This window comes from Dermacentor variabilis, chromosome 2, assembly GCF_050947875.1.
Source record: "Dermacentor variabilis isolate Ectoservices chromosome 2, ASM5094787v1, whole genome shotgun sequence".
Lineage (NCBI taxonomy): Eukaryota > Metazoa > Arthropoda > Arachnida > Ixodida > Ixodidae > Dermacentor > Dermacentor variabilis.
In genome coordinates this window covers 105,224,226-105,239,462 of record NC_134569.1, presented here as the reverse complement: position 1 = coordinate 105,239,462, position 15,237 = coordinate 105,224,226, and the positions used below count along the sequence as shown (strand labels likewise).

Below are 15,237 nucleotides of genomic sequence, written 5' to 3'. Positions count from 1 at the left end.
ACTGAGCTAATGTCAGGTGACGCGCAATTGCGGAAGGAGAAGGACTAACTTACTCGAAAGCTGTAGGGGCTGAGATCTCTATTCCGGGGCATGACTAAGCACGCAGCATATAGGTCGCGCTCGCCAGCAAGAGCGCGGCCGCGGCTGCATTAGCTCGCGCCCGTTGACGGACTGCAGCTGGCGAGACTGCGCGACATTGCGCGAGCTCGCTTGGGTGGAACGTGATTGACGCCCTATGTAATCACTCCGTGCCTAATGCGCTCCGTCCTTCGCATGCCGAACGGACACATCTTCGTTTGACTTCAGAGAGCCCCCCCCCCCCCCCCCCCCAAAGAATGCATATACGCGCATGCGCGCGCGCGATAAAGGGTCCCGAAAGTGTGTCAGTCAGCCGAGAAGTGTATACACGGAGGGGGGGGGGGGGGACGAGGCGCTCTGGGCGTCCGTGACGAGCCTGCCCAGTGCCGCGCACGAGCGCTTCTAATCGCGGATGGGGCCCGCGGCGCGAGAAAGACGGCGACCTCCCGTCCAGCAGCCACACCCAGCGGAGATCGCGCGAGAGAGCCCGAGGGCGAAGGCGCGGGGAAAGCGGGCGCCGCAGTTTGTGGTCGCAGAAGTGCGTTGAAGCACGGGTCTAAAAAATCGTGCCTTCTGGCGCCGAAGAAGGCGCGCGCGCGCGCGTGTTGCAGAGCGGTGCGAGCAAGGGTCACGTGCGAGCGGTGTGCGAGCAAGCGTGAGCGTTGCATGAGAACGAGTTGAGGTCGTTAAAGCTGGGCGCCCCTGATAGTGCCGCCCACATGCAGATTGCGGCGAAGGTCCCCGCGCCGCTGTGTGCGTGTGTGTGTGTGTGTGGGGGGGGGGGGTTGAGATGGGGGCGCGTCAGGGAGGCGGTGCCGTTTAGGTGTCTTGAAAGGCCACGTGGAGGCGAAGACCAAGATGGAGGCCTCAAATGGGCACGATAAGACAGCAGATGACCACTCCTTCATTTCGATAAGCGTTATGTATCTGAAAATTATGGAGAACTGAAGACGGCGGAAACAAATTGGAATGACGACGTGCTAAGAAAACGACTGAATCTCGCGCGAATGTCCGCGAAATTAAGAGTGACGACATTTCATAGCAGTCCCTTTCACAGCTCGGGCTGACGTACATACATACATACATACATACATACATACATACATACATACATACATACATACATACATACATACATACATACATACATACATACATACATACATACATACATACATTAGCACTACTACATGATGATGAAAATGTAGTCCGCGAGTAAGCACGCCTCTGTCCTCTGTTTTGTGTAATCAAATAATATATGACGACATTAAACATGTACATAGACTGTAGCTGCTCATGTAACAGACCTCTTAATGGGATAACGCATGGTATTAACGGTACGATAGTCTTTGATTCTGTTACATTCCTACCATTTGGCGTGCACTATTTGGCTGCTGAGTATGCGCCGCTGGGTATGCCGCTGGGACGCAAAGAGTATACAGGAGACTTAAATGTATGTTTACGCATTTCGGCCTGCAAACGCTTCTCCCCACCTGCGGAATAGTTAAGGCGTCCGCCTTGAGCAAGTAAGCGGTCCGCGACAGGAGGTGTCTTTAATAAGCATTGTTAGCCGTTGAGAAAATAAAACAATTATTTCTTTCGCAATATCGCGATACCTGCGTGGAACCTGGTGCGTCAGCCAATCGGAGGAGCGGCCGTGTGTATGCGGGCATGTCCCTGCGCCGCCTTGAGCCTATGCGTAAGTGCGTCGTCTGCTCAGTCTCGAGTTCGGTCTCGAGCGCCAGAGGACAGCAATTCGCAACCTGCACTCGAGTGTAATGCTGTCAAAATCCTTCTCACAATGTATGCCATTCCGAGCCAACTCATACATCAAAGACAGCGGATCAGCGTATATGACAGAATTCTCAGACCCTTACGAAGCCATAAGGGTATATTTTGCCACTGCCCGAAATATGCCCAAAACTTTGCAAACGCCCGTCATTATATCCGGCGCATTTCCTTCGCTATACCCGAGACATTTCATGTGCTTCACCACATCTGAGTTTTGTACAGAAACCTGCGTTTTTCTTTTAAAACCATAAAAATATAACGTCACGGCACGAACGTATTCAGAGGGACAAATGCTAAAATTGGTCTCGGCCAAAGGGCCCAGACGCGATACCTACAAATTGTTTGTCGATTTGGGCTCCTCTTAGCTGACCTTCTTGAGCCATTGAAACGCGACGAAAGAAACAACAAATACGGATTACCGGCTAAGTTTGTTGAGTGGGGGTATACGCAGTGTAGGCAACAACGTCGTATACAAGTAACGGCGCTATACCGGTAACGCGTTCCTTCTTTTGGTAACTTGGCAACGTATACTCGCTACCTTTCCTAAACTGCAATGGATAATGTACTTACATTAACCGTTTCAAGTGGCCGTAAGGAGACAAATTACTAGTGACTGTTCATTCCAGTACCCTCTCCCTAGTACCCGAACTAAAATGGCGTGGAAAAAAAAAAAGATGAACGGGCGCTCTTCAACGACGCTTCTCTCGCTAAACCCACCTGCTCTAAAATAGGTGCGCTTGACGATGCAGGCAACATATCTAACTAAAATGCAAATTGGCCATTAAGCTTTACTGCGTATAAGTTCAATCACACACGCCGGGTTGACAACCCGGATTTCCTTAACGAGCATCTAAACTTGGTGAGAGCAATGAAAAAGGCTGGATTCTTGCTTAAATGAAAACTGTTTATTATCTGCAGAGCGTCGGCGTGAAGCGTGTTGCCGTCGCTGCCTTCCTCGGCCGCGTCTCTCGTTCGTCTCTCGTTTCTCTCGTTCGACTCGCCTACGGCTCTTCTCTCTCGCCTCGCTCGAACCCCCGTGTCTACTCGAGGGTCTCTTCTTACAGTCCCAGGAACCATGGCAGGGCATCGGTGCGATGAGTCTTTCCTCGTGTTTGCTCAAGGGTCTCTTGCGGGGAGCAAAGTACCATGCGGGCGCCTCGTGATCTACGGGATTGCGGCGACGGAGTGCGCTGCCTGACAGGTCGGCGTAAAATGCGTGACGGCTAAGTTATGAGAGTGCGCGCCATTCACACTGGGCACACGATGATTTTTGCATTACGCCCTACATGGAATTGCAGGCGGCGTGGTCGGGATTCGAACACGCCGCTTTTTTCTTAGCAGCAGTACGCCACACATACTCAGCCACCGCGGTGGTGGCGACAAGTGTGGCCTTTTCTCTTATTGCGATAGCAACTATATGGACCCTCCAGGCGAATTTTCGCAGTCGTTGTCCCCGTGATGCCCGGTACAAAGTACAAGTGCGACAAGATACTATTACGCCCATCGCGCGTTATCAACGCCGCCTAGAGAGCAGGTCTGTTCACTATGCTTTATGACGTTGTGCTACTTGGGCCGAAATTTTCGTTGCCAAGCCCGGCGTGACGAAAGCTGTGGCATGAAAATCACCACGGCTGACCCGGGAACTTTCCTATTCGATTCTATGGCAGTCGGGGAATTAAAGTAGCGTGACGTCATGAATCGAAGTGCACAGCCTTGTGCTGTCTGGGAGGCTTGGGCTGTGTGCTGCGCGTGCGAGGGAAAGCGCGCGAAGGGTGAACCGAGAAGGATGGTGGCTTGATGCGCGTCGTCTTCCCGCGCGTCCAATGTTGGAGGTGGCGTCGTCAAGCGCACCCTAGGGTGAGGATAGCGGCAGAAGCGTCTATACTCCGTGGCTGCGCATGGCTGTCCGCACGGCCGATTGTATACGCCATACGCGGCCAGCACGCCGAATCTTGGAGGCAATCTGCGGCGAATGCAAAGTATAAGGGCGAGCCGAGATGGCTTGCGGCTTCATGGGGGCTGTGTTCCAGCACGCCTTGTGTTGGAGGTCGCTTAAATCTCAAGTTTCCGAGACATGCTTAAGCGAGAGGCAGCACGAAGTGCTCGCTCCTCGCTCCCGGCTGTCTTCGTCGCGCCAGCTTTGTGACAGTGAGTGTTCGTGGTTGTCGAGTGAGATCCGCTCATGTTTGCCTTCGAACGCGTGACGCCGTGCTTGTTAACTTATTTAGTAAGCGAATGTTTACTGCAATTGATACGGCTGATAAAACTACGAACTGTACTTCATGTACTTCGTCTAATACTTTGCTATCGCAATGCTTCGCTTTTCGTATGAAACTGCAACTTTTATTATTGCAGACACGCAACTTACTAATATAGTTTAGGTTAGTTTTTAGCGTCCCTTTAAGGACGACATCGCGGAACCAAAAAAAGAAGCGCAGTTACGTTGATGTTGCAAGCAGTAGTCCAACAGCTCAAAGGCTCGTTGACCCCGTTCGCTTGATGAAGCAGGACCACATGTGGCGTCTATCATTGGGGTTTCGCATGGGCGCCCAACTGCATCATAAGGTTTCAGTACGCACGCAACGTTCTCTCTGGCCTGTTTGGTCCTCGCTCTCCTTGGTATAACCTTTGGCTGTCTACAGCTGCTGAAGCGCTACATAACTGAACAGTTTATGCGTCGTTGTGCAGCAATTATATCGTGTTATATACAGTGTGTCCCAACTATCATGCACCAAGATTTAAAAATGTGCAAATACCACGTAACTGGACGGAACCAAGCTAATGTTGTTTGCCGTTGCTTGGGGACACTTCGATTATTTGTTGCATTTCGCCTAATTACGTAATTAGGCATACTTAATTAATCAGCTTATCAAATGTTATCATTAGCTGAAAAGTGTAAATAATAAAATCGTAGAGCAACATGAAAAAACTACCTACACAGCTTTCTGTCGCTCAATACGCGCCACATAAAAGTGTTTTTCCGAGCGTGCAAGAAGCCCGTGAATACGCGTAATATTGCAGCGCGACTGGTCGCTCGAGGCACTCGAGAGCCTTTTCTCTTTCTTCTGTCTCCTCCAGGCACTTTAGGAGTGCACGAAAGTTCGACACAAGTACATTCGCATCACTGTTTGCCGATTCACTCACTCACTCACTCACTCACTCACTCACTCACTCACTCACTCACTCACTCACTCACTCACTCACTCACTCACTCACTCACTCACTTACTCATTAACTCGCCCACTCACTCACTCACTCATTAACTCGCCCGCTCACTCACTCACTCATTAACTCACTCACTCACTCACTCTCACTCACTCACTCACTCACTCACTCACTCACTCACTCACTCACTCACTCACTCACTCACTCACTCACTCACTCACTCACTCACTCACTCACTCACTCTCACATGCTTGCGCCAGCTTTCTAAATGCTGAGTAACCGCACAACCAACCGACGTGGTGGCGTAGTGGCTATTGCGCTGCGCTACAATCGGGGGCGAGGAGTTACGGAGTCGCCATCTGTCGGAAGCGCCTCCCTCGCGTAGTATGAGGGATCACGCGGCGCGCTCCCCGTAGGTTTCGCTTACGGCGCTCAATAAAAACACCACGCGGCAGCCCTCCTGGACATTTATGTAGGTACTCTCAAAACGAGGGAAGTTTTTGACTGTCGATATAATAATTTTGGGCAAACTTAAAGCACAATATCATTTACAGACGCTATCTCTTTACCGAATATATATACGTACAACGAACGCCACTACGCCCGCTCGCCGCGATGGAGTCTCCCGAACTGGCTTCTTGCGTGAAAGATAGGCAAACGCTGAAAGTAAGCTATGCGAAATACGTTCTTATAGTAGGTTGTCTGTATAACCAAATGGAGGAGGAGTAGATTTTAATGGAGAGAAAGGAGGAGAGGTCGGCCTGGAGAGCGTGTCTCTAGCCTGCTACTCCTCACTGGGGAAAGGGGAAGTGGGAAATACAGGGAAAGGTAGGTGGGGGGTGATTATGTTATGGTACAATGAGATACTATATACACGCTGTCCAATATGCGGATGCGCACTGTAGACGCAATACACGTGAGTAATCTTGTCCACACAAAAAGTAATCTTGTCCCAAAAAGTTATTGCGCAAACACATTTCGCACTGACTGCACGTCTCATAGCTTCTAGAGGCGATCGTCTAAACCAGTATCACTTAAAAAGTTCAAAAGTGATTTTATGGCACGATGGGCACAGTGAACACTCCTCCACGCGCCCAAAAGCTTTTCTTCTGAAAAGGGGCGGTAGTCCAAGCTGTCAACTGTAGATTTAAGTGTTCTTCGTTCGGCCGCATATTGAGGGCACACGCAAAGTACGTGAGATATTGTCTCGACAGTGTGACAGACGCTACATTCAGGGTTCCGTGTTTGTCCAATCTTGTGAAGGTATCGGTTGGTGTATGCCACACCCAGGCGTAATCCATGAATGAGTGTTTCCTGGCTTCTCCGCAACCGAGGTGGAAGCCGGAATTCTTATCCAGCGTCAAGTCTATGGAGGCGCTCTTGTCGATGTTCGGGGTTGTCCCAATGTCGCGCCGTAGAAGTTTTAAGGGAGCTATGGAGCAAGGCGTTAATGTCATACCGGGAAAAATGAATTTTTATAATAGTTCCGTCAGTGTGCGCCTGTTTTGCTTCTGCGTCAGCCTGTTCGTTTCCAGCTATTCCACAATGGCCAGGAATCCACTGCAGCACGATGGTATGTCCGGAATGAGACGCCTCAGCAAGCAGAGACATGATGTCATAAACCAGAGGACTATATGTGGTTCTGTCACTCATATAATTACTGATGAGTTGCAGTGCTGGTTTTGAGTCACAGAACACTATCCACTTCTCGAGACTCTGTTGCAGTATGCAGCGAACTGCTTCTCGAACTCCGGTTAACTCAGCTGCTGTAGACGACGTCCTGTGTCCTATCTTGAACCGTTGTGCGATCCCCATTCCTGGCACCGTGTAGGCCGCCGCGGAAGAGGTCTGTGTCACAGAACCATCTGTAAAAACATGTTCGTAATATCCATACATATAAGCAATGTATGATAGCGCGAAATGCTTGAGGCCAGCAAGCGGCATCTTCGACTTCTTCGTTATTCCAGGGATTGAGAGCCTCACCGTTGGCTTTGCCATCGTCCAGAGTGGAACTTCGGGTATGTCATACGGTTCGAAGTCCGACGGCAATAAGTCTTGCTGCGACAACATGGCTTCTGAATAGGCGGACACAGGCCGTACGCTTGTGACGTTCGTGAGTGGATGGTTCCTGTGTCTAGTCAGTAGCCTTAGATGCACTCGCAATGGCTCATGTTGCAGATAAACTCGAGCTGGGCACGCACGTGCCTCTGCAATAGTGCCCCAAGTAGACGCACATCGTGGTAGTCCTAGGCAAATTCTCAGTGCGCGAGCCTGAGCACTTTCAAGTGTGCGTACAGCAGTTGTACTAACCCGAGAAAGTACAGGCGCACTGTAGCGAAGTAGCCAACAAAAAGTGCCTGGTAGAGCTGCAGAAGAGATGACTTGGATGGCCCCCATGATTTTCCAGACATATGTCGAATGATCTGAGTAAAGCTGTCTAGCTTTTTTCTTAATCCAGAGAGGTGCTTCGACCAAGATAAGTCACGGTCGATGATGACTCCGAGAAACTTGTAGTGGGTTACTGAAGGTATAATCTTCCCATCAATCATAACGGGGTAGCAGGCCATTGACTTTCGTGTAAATGCCATAGTTGCACTTTTCTCCGATGAGAGCTGCAGTCCGCGACTGTTTAGGTATGTCGACGTTATTGAAACCGCGCGCTGCAGCTTCGTTTGCACTTGTAAGCGCGTTAAGCTCGTGGTCCATATACAGATGTCGTCTGCATACACAGAGACCGAGACTGCACCTGCGTGTCCTTTGACCAGTCCGATGAGAACCAAATGGGGCATAACAGAATGAAGCCTCACTGCAGCGATCGCACGGGTTCGCAGCGACCGATTGCGTGTCTGCATGCATGTCCGCGCATAATGTTTTGCTTTCACTGTGAGCGGGTAAGCCGTGAGCTTTAGGCCGCAGCATATGATCATTTGACAGTACACTAGCAACCATTGTTGCGTCGACGCTATCAGAATTGTTCAAAAATAATTTGGTTATATAGACTTCGACGCCTGCGGCGACTATGATGTGCCGTCGCGACGATTCAACCTTTTTTTTTGTCTTCTAAATTCTTGGACATTTCAGTATAATTTCTCAAGTTGCGTCGCACTGTATGTTTATCGGTATTCTCAGCGTTCGATTTCCCTCTGCTCCTTTTTTGTAATCCAGTGCCATTAATTCTTAAACATGACCATATGCCATGCCTTTCTTTAATGTGCGTCTTACCGCTCCCTTTCCGTTCCAGTGAACTTGCCAGTATCTAACGTCAACAAGTTCATAGACCAAACCTTACTGACATTAGTCGGGCAGCTGGCGCGGGCGAGCGTCTCAATGCGCGTTTTCTGCTACTCGCCGAACGTCACGCAGTCCCGGCGCCGTAGCAGAAATCTTCCTCGCGTCTGTGCTTGCTGCATACCTGAGTTGTAGCCGACGGCTGTCTGCCGGTTCTACGTTTCGCCAGCCAAGCTTCACGCAGCTCCTTGTTTTGCGGCTACGTGTGAATAAGGCTGACACCGGGCTCCGTTGCGTACGTCCGGCACTGCGGCACCGAGCAGTAGCCTACCATGCTGCACGCCTCCAAAGGAAGCCACTACCTATTATAGTAGTTTCAGATGTCAAGTTGACACCCAAGTCGGTAAAGCCTCACCACTTAATTAGAACCGCGGCGCAGGTGGGACTTTAAACTTTCGTTTTCAGCTCGCGTCGGCGCTTCCGAAGCAGCCGACGCGGCCACTTTGTTCACGTGATCCCTCATGTCACGTCACGCCGACGGTGGCGCCAGTTTTCCAGTGGTGCAGCTCGCCGCCAATAAACCCGAGGGCGCGGGATCGAACCCCGGCCGCGGCTGCGGCGTTTCGATGCGGGTGAAATACAATAAACGCCCGCGTTCGATGCATTGGGTGCACGTTAAATAACCGTAGGCTGTCAAACTTAATCCGGAGTCCCTCAGTACGGCATGCCTCCTAATAAAATCGTAGTTTTTGCACGTAAAATCCCAGATTTTAATTACTTATTAAACCGCACAACCGTCGCGGTACATTCGCATGCACCTGCGCTATATATATATATATATATATGTAGAAACTTGTCGCCAGTAAATACCGTCTGTGTTAAAGCGAAGATTTCTTTGCGTATACTTTCTCGGCTTTGGCGCAGCTGCGTGGCTGTGGGGTCGTTCGCTAGCTCGTCGGATATACTTGAAGCTTTCGTTGCCTGCCATCCGGCGGTTTCACCTGAGTCGGCTGGTGTCTGGTCGGGTTCTCGGCGACCATTTTCCTCCTCACTAGTAAGAAATGATATATATATATATATATATATATATATATATGAAATACGCGTGTCCGCTGGCGGTATTTGAACCGGCGGGATTCACATCTGAAAGACATAGGGAAGGGTGGGGGCGCGCAAGCTCTTGTTAATGCGCGGCAAAAGTAACGTTTCTGGCTTAATTTAGTGCTTTGCAAATATTTTCTAAAAACTCGTTTTCTCCCTGTTTTAATACGTTATGCGATGCGTGTATTGTGTTTGCGCGCAGTTCCCGCAGAACTGAGTGGGCCACCGACTTCATTATTGGTAGAAATACGAACATGGGGTGCGCGTTATGTCTGGTGTACGCGTGCAAACCTTAATGTAGACACGGGAGTTAATTACGGCGTTGTACAGGCATTATATATATATATATATATATATATATATATATATATATATATATATATGTCTTGCCGCTGTCCGGAAAGAATGTTACGTAACAGGGAATTTAACTTCGGACGCAATGGGACCTATGTCATGAGTCATATGCGGGCAACAATTTAACGTGTGCAATTTAATTACTAGCAATCAAAATTCTTGATGCAACTTCTCAGTAGAAACAGGTTCGCTGGAAACAGAAGTGGGCTGTGATTTTAGAATGTCGCACAAGTATGCCGTACTTAACTTTTCCATGAAGGACGCAAATCTTCTTTGGGCCCTGCAGTGCACTCTACGAATGCCGATTCTCTCGTCAGCACGACGAGGGCATTGCTACGATTCATGAAATCGACTGGCCTCAGTGACTGATCGTAGGCGTGATGTACAACTGCACGTGTTCCCACTGACAGTACCCCCTTTCCTCCCTCCCTCTCCTTTCTTTCTCTTCATGCCTTAAACCCTTTTCTCCGTGTAGGGTAGCAAACCGGACGTTCGTCTGGTTGATCTCCCTACCTTTCCTTCTTTTCCTCCTCCTCCTTAATACTGCTGGCGCTGGAAAAGTCGATGACATTAGTCTCAGAACGTAAAAGCGTCTCATCAAATTTATGAGCCGTTCCTTTCACCTCTATTTCTGTATTTTTGCTTTCGGGAATCCTAATTATGCAAACAGACACGCGTTACAGCTTACCCTCTCCCCCCACTCCCCCCCCCCCCCCCAAAAAAAAAGAAAACAACACCTGAAAGAAATGCCTGTGACGTTATTGGTACTACTAATGGCACACAGTGTAGGGAAGGGCTACGGTTCCCACTGTGGTTCGGAGGCACGAGCATGCCCACGAAAACAAAAAACAACAACAAAAAAGAAATAAAGAACAAGTCGGTACAACGTAATCTCAGAATCTAAATGACGCGTCGCTTGTTTGAATTGGCGAGGAGTAGCAGCAGTAGCGGATGACACACGCACGAACTCGTCGCCTGCAACTGTTAGCTCTCGGTATCACAGGGACAAAGGTGATTCATGATGCTTGTCCAGGGAAGAATGGTGATGAGGTGTACATGTATGAAAACGGAAGCACGACACGCACGTAAACACATTTATGGCACATACCCATTTGGAGGTATTTGCTAAGAATGGGTACATATCTATAGTGGCACATATACCAAGTGGTCCACAAGTTCTACGTTCGGCGAGAAACGTTACAACGTACTATCGCATTCAATACGAGTTGCAACACGGGCATATACCTGTCAGCATACACGCATATTCCTTGTAAACAGGGTGCTAGCAGTAGTCGGAACGGTATGACATGGTATGGTGAACTTTATTCACGTACTGAAGATCAACCCTTAGGTTGACGCAGACGGCTCCCACGTCAGGACAGAAAGTGAGAGAGGCATAAAGGAGAGATGCCTCGACCTGCACCACTAGTGTATCGCAGGTCCCACGTCAGGACAGTAAAGTTTAACCTTACCGCCGTATCGTGGGCCTTCTGGACGGTCTGTACTTGATCTAAAAGAACTCCGCTGTGAAGGACTCGTCGCCACCAGTCTCTTTCCTTGTCACAGTCTGTGAAAGACACAGGACACTGCCAAAGCACATGATCCAGAGTAATGATGCCATTACACTTCTCGCAATTGATTGGTACCTCTCTTTATGGATACAGCTTGTTAATAAAGTTTGGACTCGGATAAGTTCTTGTCTGTAACAATCTCAGAGCCTCTGCATGAGCTCTATTGAGCTTAGTGGTGGCACTGGAAAATCCCTTGTGTTCAAGTAGTAATGCTTCGTCGTTTCATTATATGTAAGTAATTGGTCCCTGTTCTCCTCCTGTATATTATTATGGTCCTGGTCGCGTAGTGCACGGATAGTAAGCCCTCGTGCAGCTGCGTTAGCCATCTCATTTATATTTTTCCGAGATGGATCGACCGACCCCATGTGTGCAGGAACCCCGCGGATTTCGATCCCTTGGCTGTCCATCTCACCTATTAGCTGGGCAGCCCTTTGGGTTACGAAGTCTTTGGTAAAGTGTCTAATAACCATCTTAGAATCACTGTAAATTCGCGTCCACTTATTATTCCTTAAAGCCAATGCTATCGCTACTTGTTCCGTGGCTGTCGTGTCTTTAGTCATGGCTGTAATAGCATCCCGAGTGAGACCATCTGCATATACTACTACTGCCGTAAAGGCTTTGTTTCCTCTGACCCATGCAGCATCCACAAAAGCCGCATGTTCTCTGTCGTGCTCTATCTCTTGAACGGTGTTCAGCAATCTTCTTGTGTAGGCGTTGCCATGCTGCGTACGGGCAGCATGGTAGCGCCTACAAGCAAAACAAAATGAAACGGAAAAAGAAAAGCAGGTTCTCGTGTTTCAATTCACACTGAGCTCGATCGCAAGTACTTCCACAAAGCCCCGAAGGAGGGTAGGCAAAGAAAGCTTCATTCTGAGAGCGAGAACATTGTGTGACGCCCTCGCAGGTGGAGGAGGAGGAGGAGGAGGAGGAAGGCTCGTCTTCGAGCGCCGAAGACTGGACGAGCGCGGCTTCGGCGCTGGCCGACGGGGGCGTGACGTTCAAGCCGCAGCAGCACCGCAAACGCTGCTGCGACGACGACTTCTCGTCGCTGTCGACGCGGCTGCGCTGCCTGCTGGCCGCAGTCGTCGTGCTGCTCGTACTCACGGCGGTGTTCGTGCCGCTCTACTACTTCGTCTTCAGGCAGCACCTGGGCCCGCTCTGGAGAGCCCTGTTCGGGACGCGCGTGGCCGATGCTTCAGGCGGAGCGGAGACCACCGCCGGCGGGACGGGCATCTCCACCCTGGACGAGACGCTGGCGCCATTTTGGACGACACCGGCGTGGAGGCCTGAGTGTCCCGAGGTGAGTGCCGTCACAGCGCTGCCAGGGGCAGTTACGAAAGAGTAAACGATGACGCTCATTCCTCCTGGCCCACCCCGCAAAACCAGGCGAAGGTTCCACGTCACATGAACATGATGGACACCCGTGGGAAAAAGTATACGGACCACAGACTCGCCGATTAAAAAAGCGCGGTTTCTTTTTGTAATTCGGACGCACAAAGTGCAATTGGCGAGTGTTCTGCAATGTTCGCAATGGCTATAGTTTGGACTGCAGTCCTCAATTTCAAGTTACAGTCATGGCGGAGAAGAAATATTGGAGGACGTCTAAGCTCCGCCTTTAAGAGTGGAACGCGATAGCATTCAAAGATTCCCGAACACTTTTCACGCTTCCCGGCAGCTGCAGCTTATGTAACCGTAATGTTTATCGGGAAACGCTAGCGGCGAACGCTACACACGAAGGCGAGCTTTCTGGTAGAAACGCGGCCTCTTGCCTAGGTCGATCTCCTGTTACTGTTTCGCACTTTTAATATTTCAGTTTGACAAGACAAAGTTTGACAAAGGTATTTGCAGCAGGTGTTTTTTTTTACATGACATATGTTTGCGAACTGTCATTCTCAAAATTCCGAAAAAGAACTTTGTTAAGAATGAAAGACAAGGTATGAGAAACTTTGTTGATAAAATAGTGGTTGAGTATGCGTGGTACGATATGATTTTTACCGAAAGGACGGTCGACACCGGACGCGGGCCGCCGACGTAGTATCTTCTGCGACATGAGGCCCTTAATGCTAACGCGTTAAAGTCGTTTCTGCGGCGTAATCCGCACTCCTCATTCTTTTACTCAGGGGAGTACACTTTTTTTTACTCGTAAGCGTAACTAGCCAGCTCGTGAAATCTGCGGTGTTTGCCTGAAGTGGCAAAGCAAGCGAACGAGGAAGGTGCTTGGCCTCCGTGCTGGCTCCGGTTCGTTTACAAATTTTGTCTGCACATTTAATTCTCATTGTGGGCTACGATAACGATGAAATTTGAGAATAAAAATCGTTAAGCATGCTTTCTCCTCTTTCAACTAAGACTTTGAACGCAGTCTGACACGCATATGCCTGAAATTGCGCTGCTGAAATGTTTGCTATTAATGGATAACGAAAAAAATTATGAGGAACATACCCCGCTTACAATTGAAGAATACGTTGAGCATGAATTGGGAGGTACTCTGTTATGGAGGTGCACCTCTTACCACTGTGCCTTACTCGTACGCTGAAGCCATCCCGTACTTCGAGCACCACTTCCTCAAGCAACGCGTTCGGAACACCGTGCGGGGCCTGCCACCGCCTCCGATCGCAGACGCTACTACTAGAGGTGCAGTATCTTAGCGACAGCATCCGGAAGCGCTAGCTGTCACGAGGGAACCATGCGAGAACACTCCCCTTACCACTGTGCCCCCATGCGGTACTGAAAGGTACTACCTTGCCAGCGGTACCACCATACGGTCTCACGGTGCGATTTCGCGCGTTCGGGCGGGTTTTATCTCAAAAGCGATCTGCTTTGGAAGTACAGTCTAGGTGGGTCGACGGCTCGTAGCTTTGCGTGCGCTGTGTTCTCGCCGCTGAGTTTGCGTTGAGTTTGCACGAAGGTCACTTCACTCGCCGCTGCTGCCGCGATTCCTCACATCAGTGTTTCGACAGCGAGTGTCCGCGGTCCTCGAGTATGAAGTGTCCATGTTTGCCTGTGCTCGCTGACATCATGCTAGGTAATTCAGATAGTAAGCTAATGTTTCCAACGGGGCTTTCTACTCCAGCGGCTGCTGCTGCAACTTTGTTTCAGGCGCGCACTCTAACAATCACCGACTTTCCTCGGATTGTCCTCATTAACATTAAGTAACAGCTCTCTCTCTCTCTCTCTCTCTCTCTCTCTCTCTCTCTCTCTCTCTCTCTCTCTCTCTCTATATATATATATATATATATATATATATATATATATATATATATATATATATATATATATATATATATATATAGAGAGAGAGAGAGAGAGAGAGAGAGAGAGAAGCGCTTTATTGAAAGGCAGATATTTTTGCCGACTTGCATACGACCGCTGCTACTCTTCATGGGGAGGGCAAGGCGATTACGAGGTTCCAGAGGAGAACGAAAAAAAAGGAAAATAACGATAAATATAAAGAAAATGAGCGATTGATCCTGACAGCGATATTTACATGTAAGGCAGCGAATTCAGGGTTTTCTTTATCTTGTAGTGAACCTTCTTTAAAGCTTTCCGAGAAGGCCAAATTCTGAGTGTTATCGGAACAATAAATCCAAGGCCCGCGGGTCGTTTGAAGGGAAGGGCGTAGGACCTAAGACGCCACGTGTCGTTGGTGGAGCGTGACAAATCACGTCCATTTGCCGTTCAAAACCAAATCTTTCGCCGTGGTACCTGAGGCATTCAAGTAATATGTGTTCCATTGTCTCTACACTGCCACATTTATCACAGTAGGCATCAGTGGTACGCCCTATGCAATCTTTTTCTTCAGAGGTATATATATATATATATATATATATATATATATATATATATATATTGCCATGTTCTAAGGGTGGGCTTTTGTGAAAAAATATTTTTCTAAATTTTCTGTATTGAAGTACTCTTTACTCGCTCACTTTCCCCAGAACTCGCACTCAAG

General features: G+C 49.2%; 1 protein-coding gene across 2 annotated transcripts in view; it reads left to right on the top strand.

The window, feature by feature from the left end:
• LOC142572458 (lysosomal alpha-glucosidase-like) overlaps positions 1–15,237 on the top strand; it is a 90,338-nt gene that overhangs the window by 31,772 nt on the left and 43,329 nt on the right. The window contains exon 2 of one of the 2 annotated variants that reach the window (XM_075681586.1): positions 12,199–12,588. In XM_075681586.1, coding sequence (XP_075537701.1) covers positions 12,199–12,588 — 390 coding nt within the window. Of the gene's footprint in view, positions 1–12,192; positions 12,589–15,237 lie in introns of both variants that reach the window. The other variant, XM_075681585.1, reaches the window with a different exon arrangement.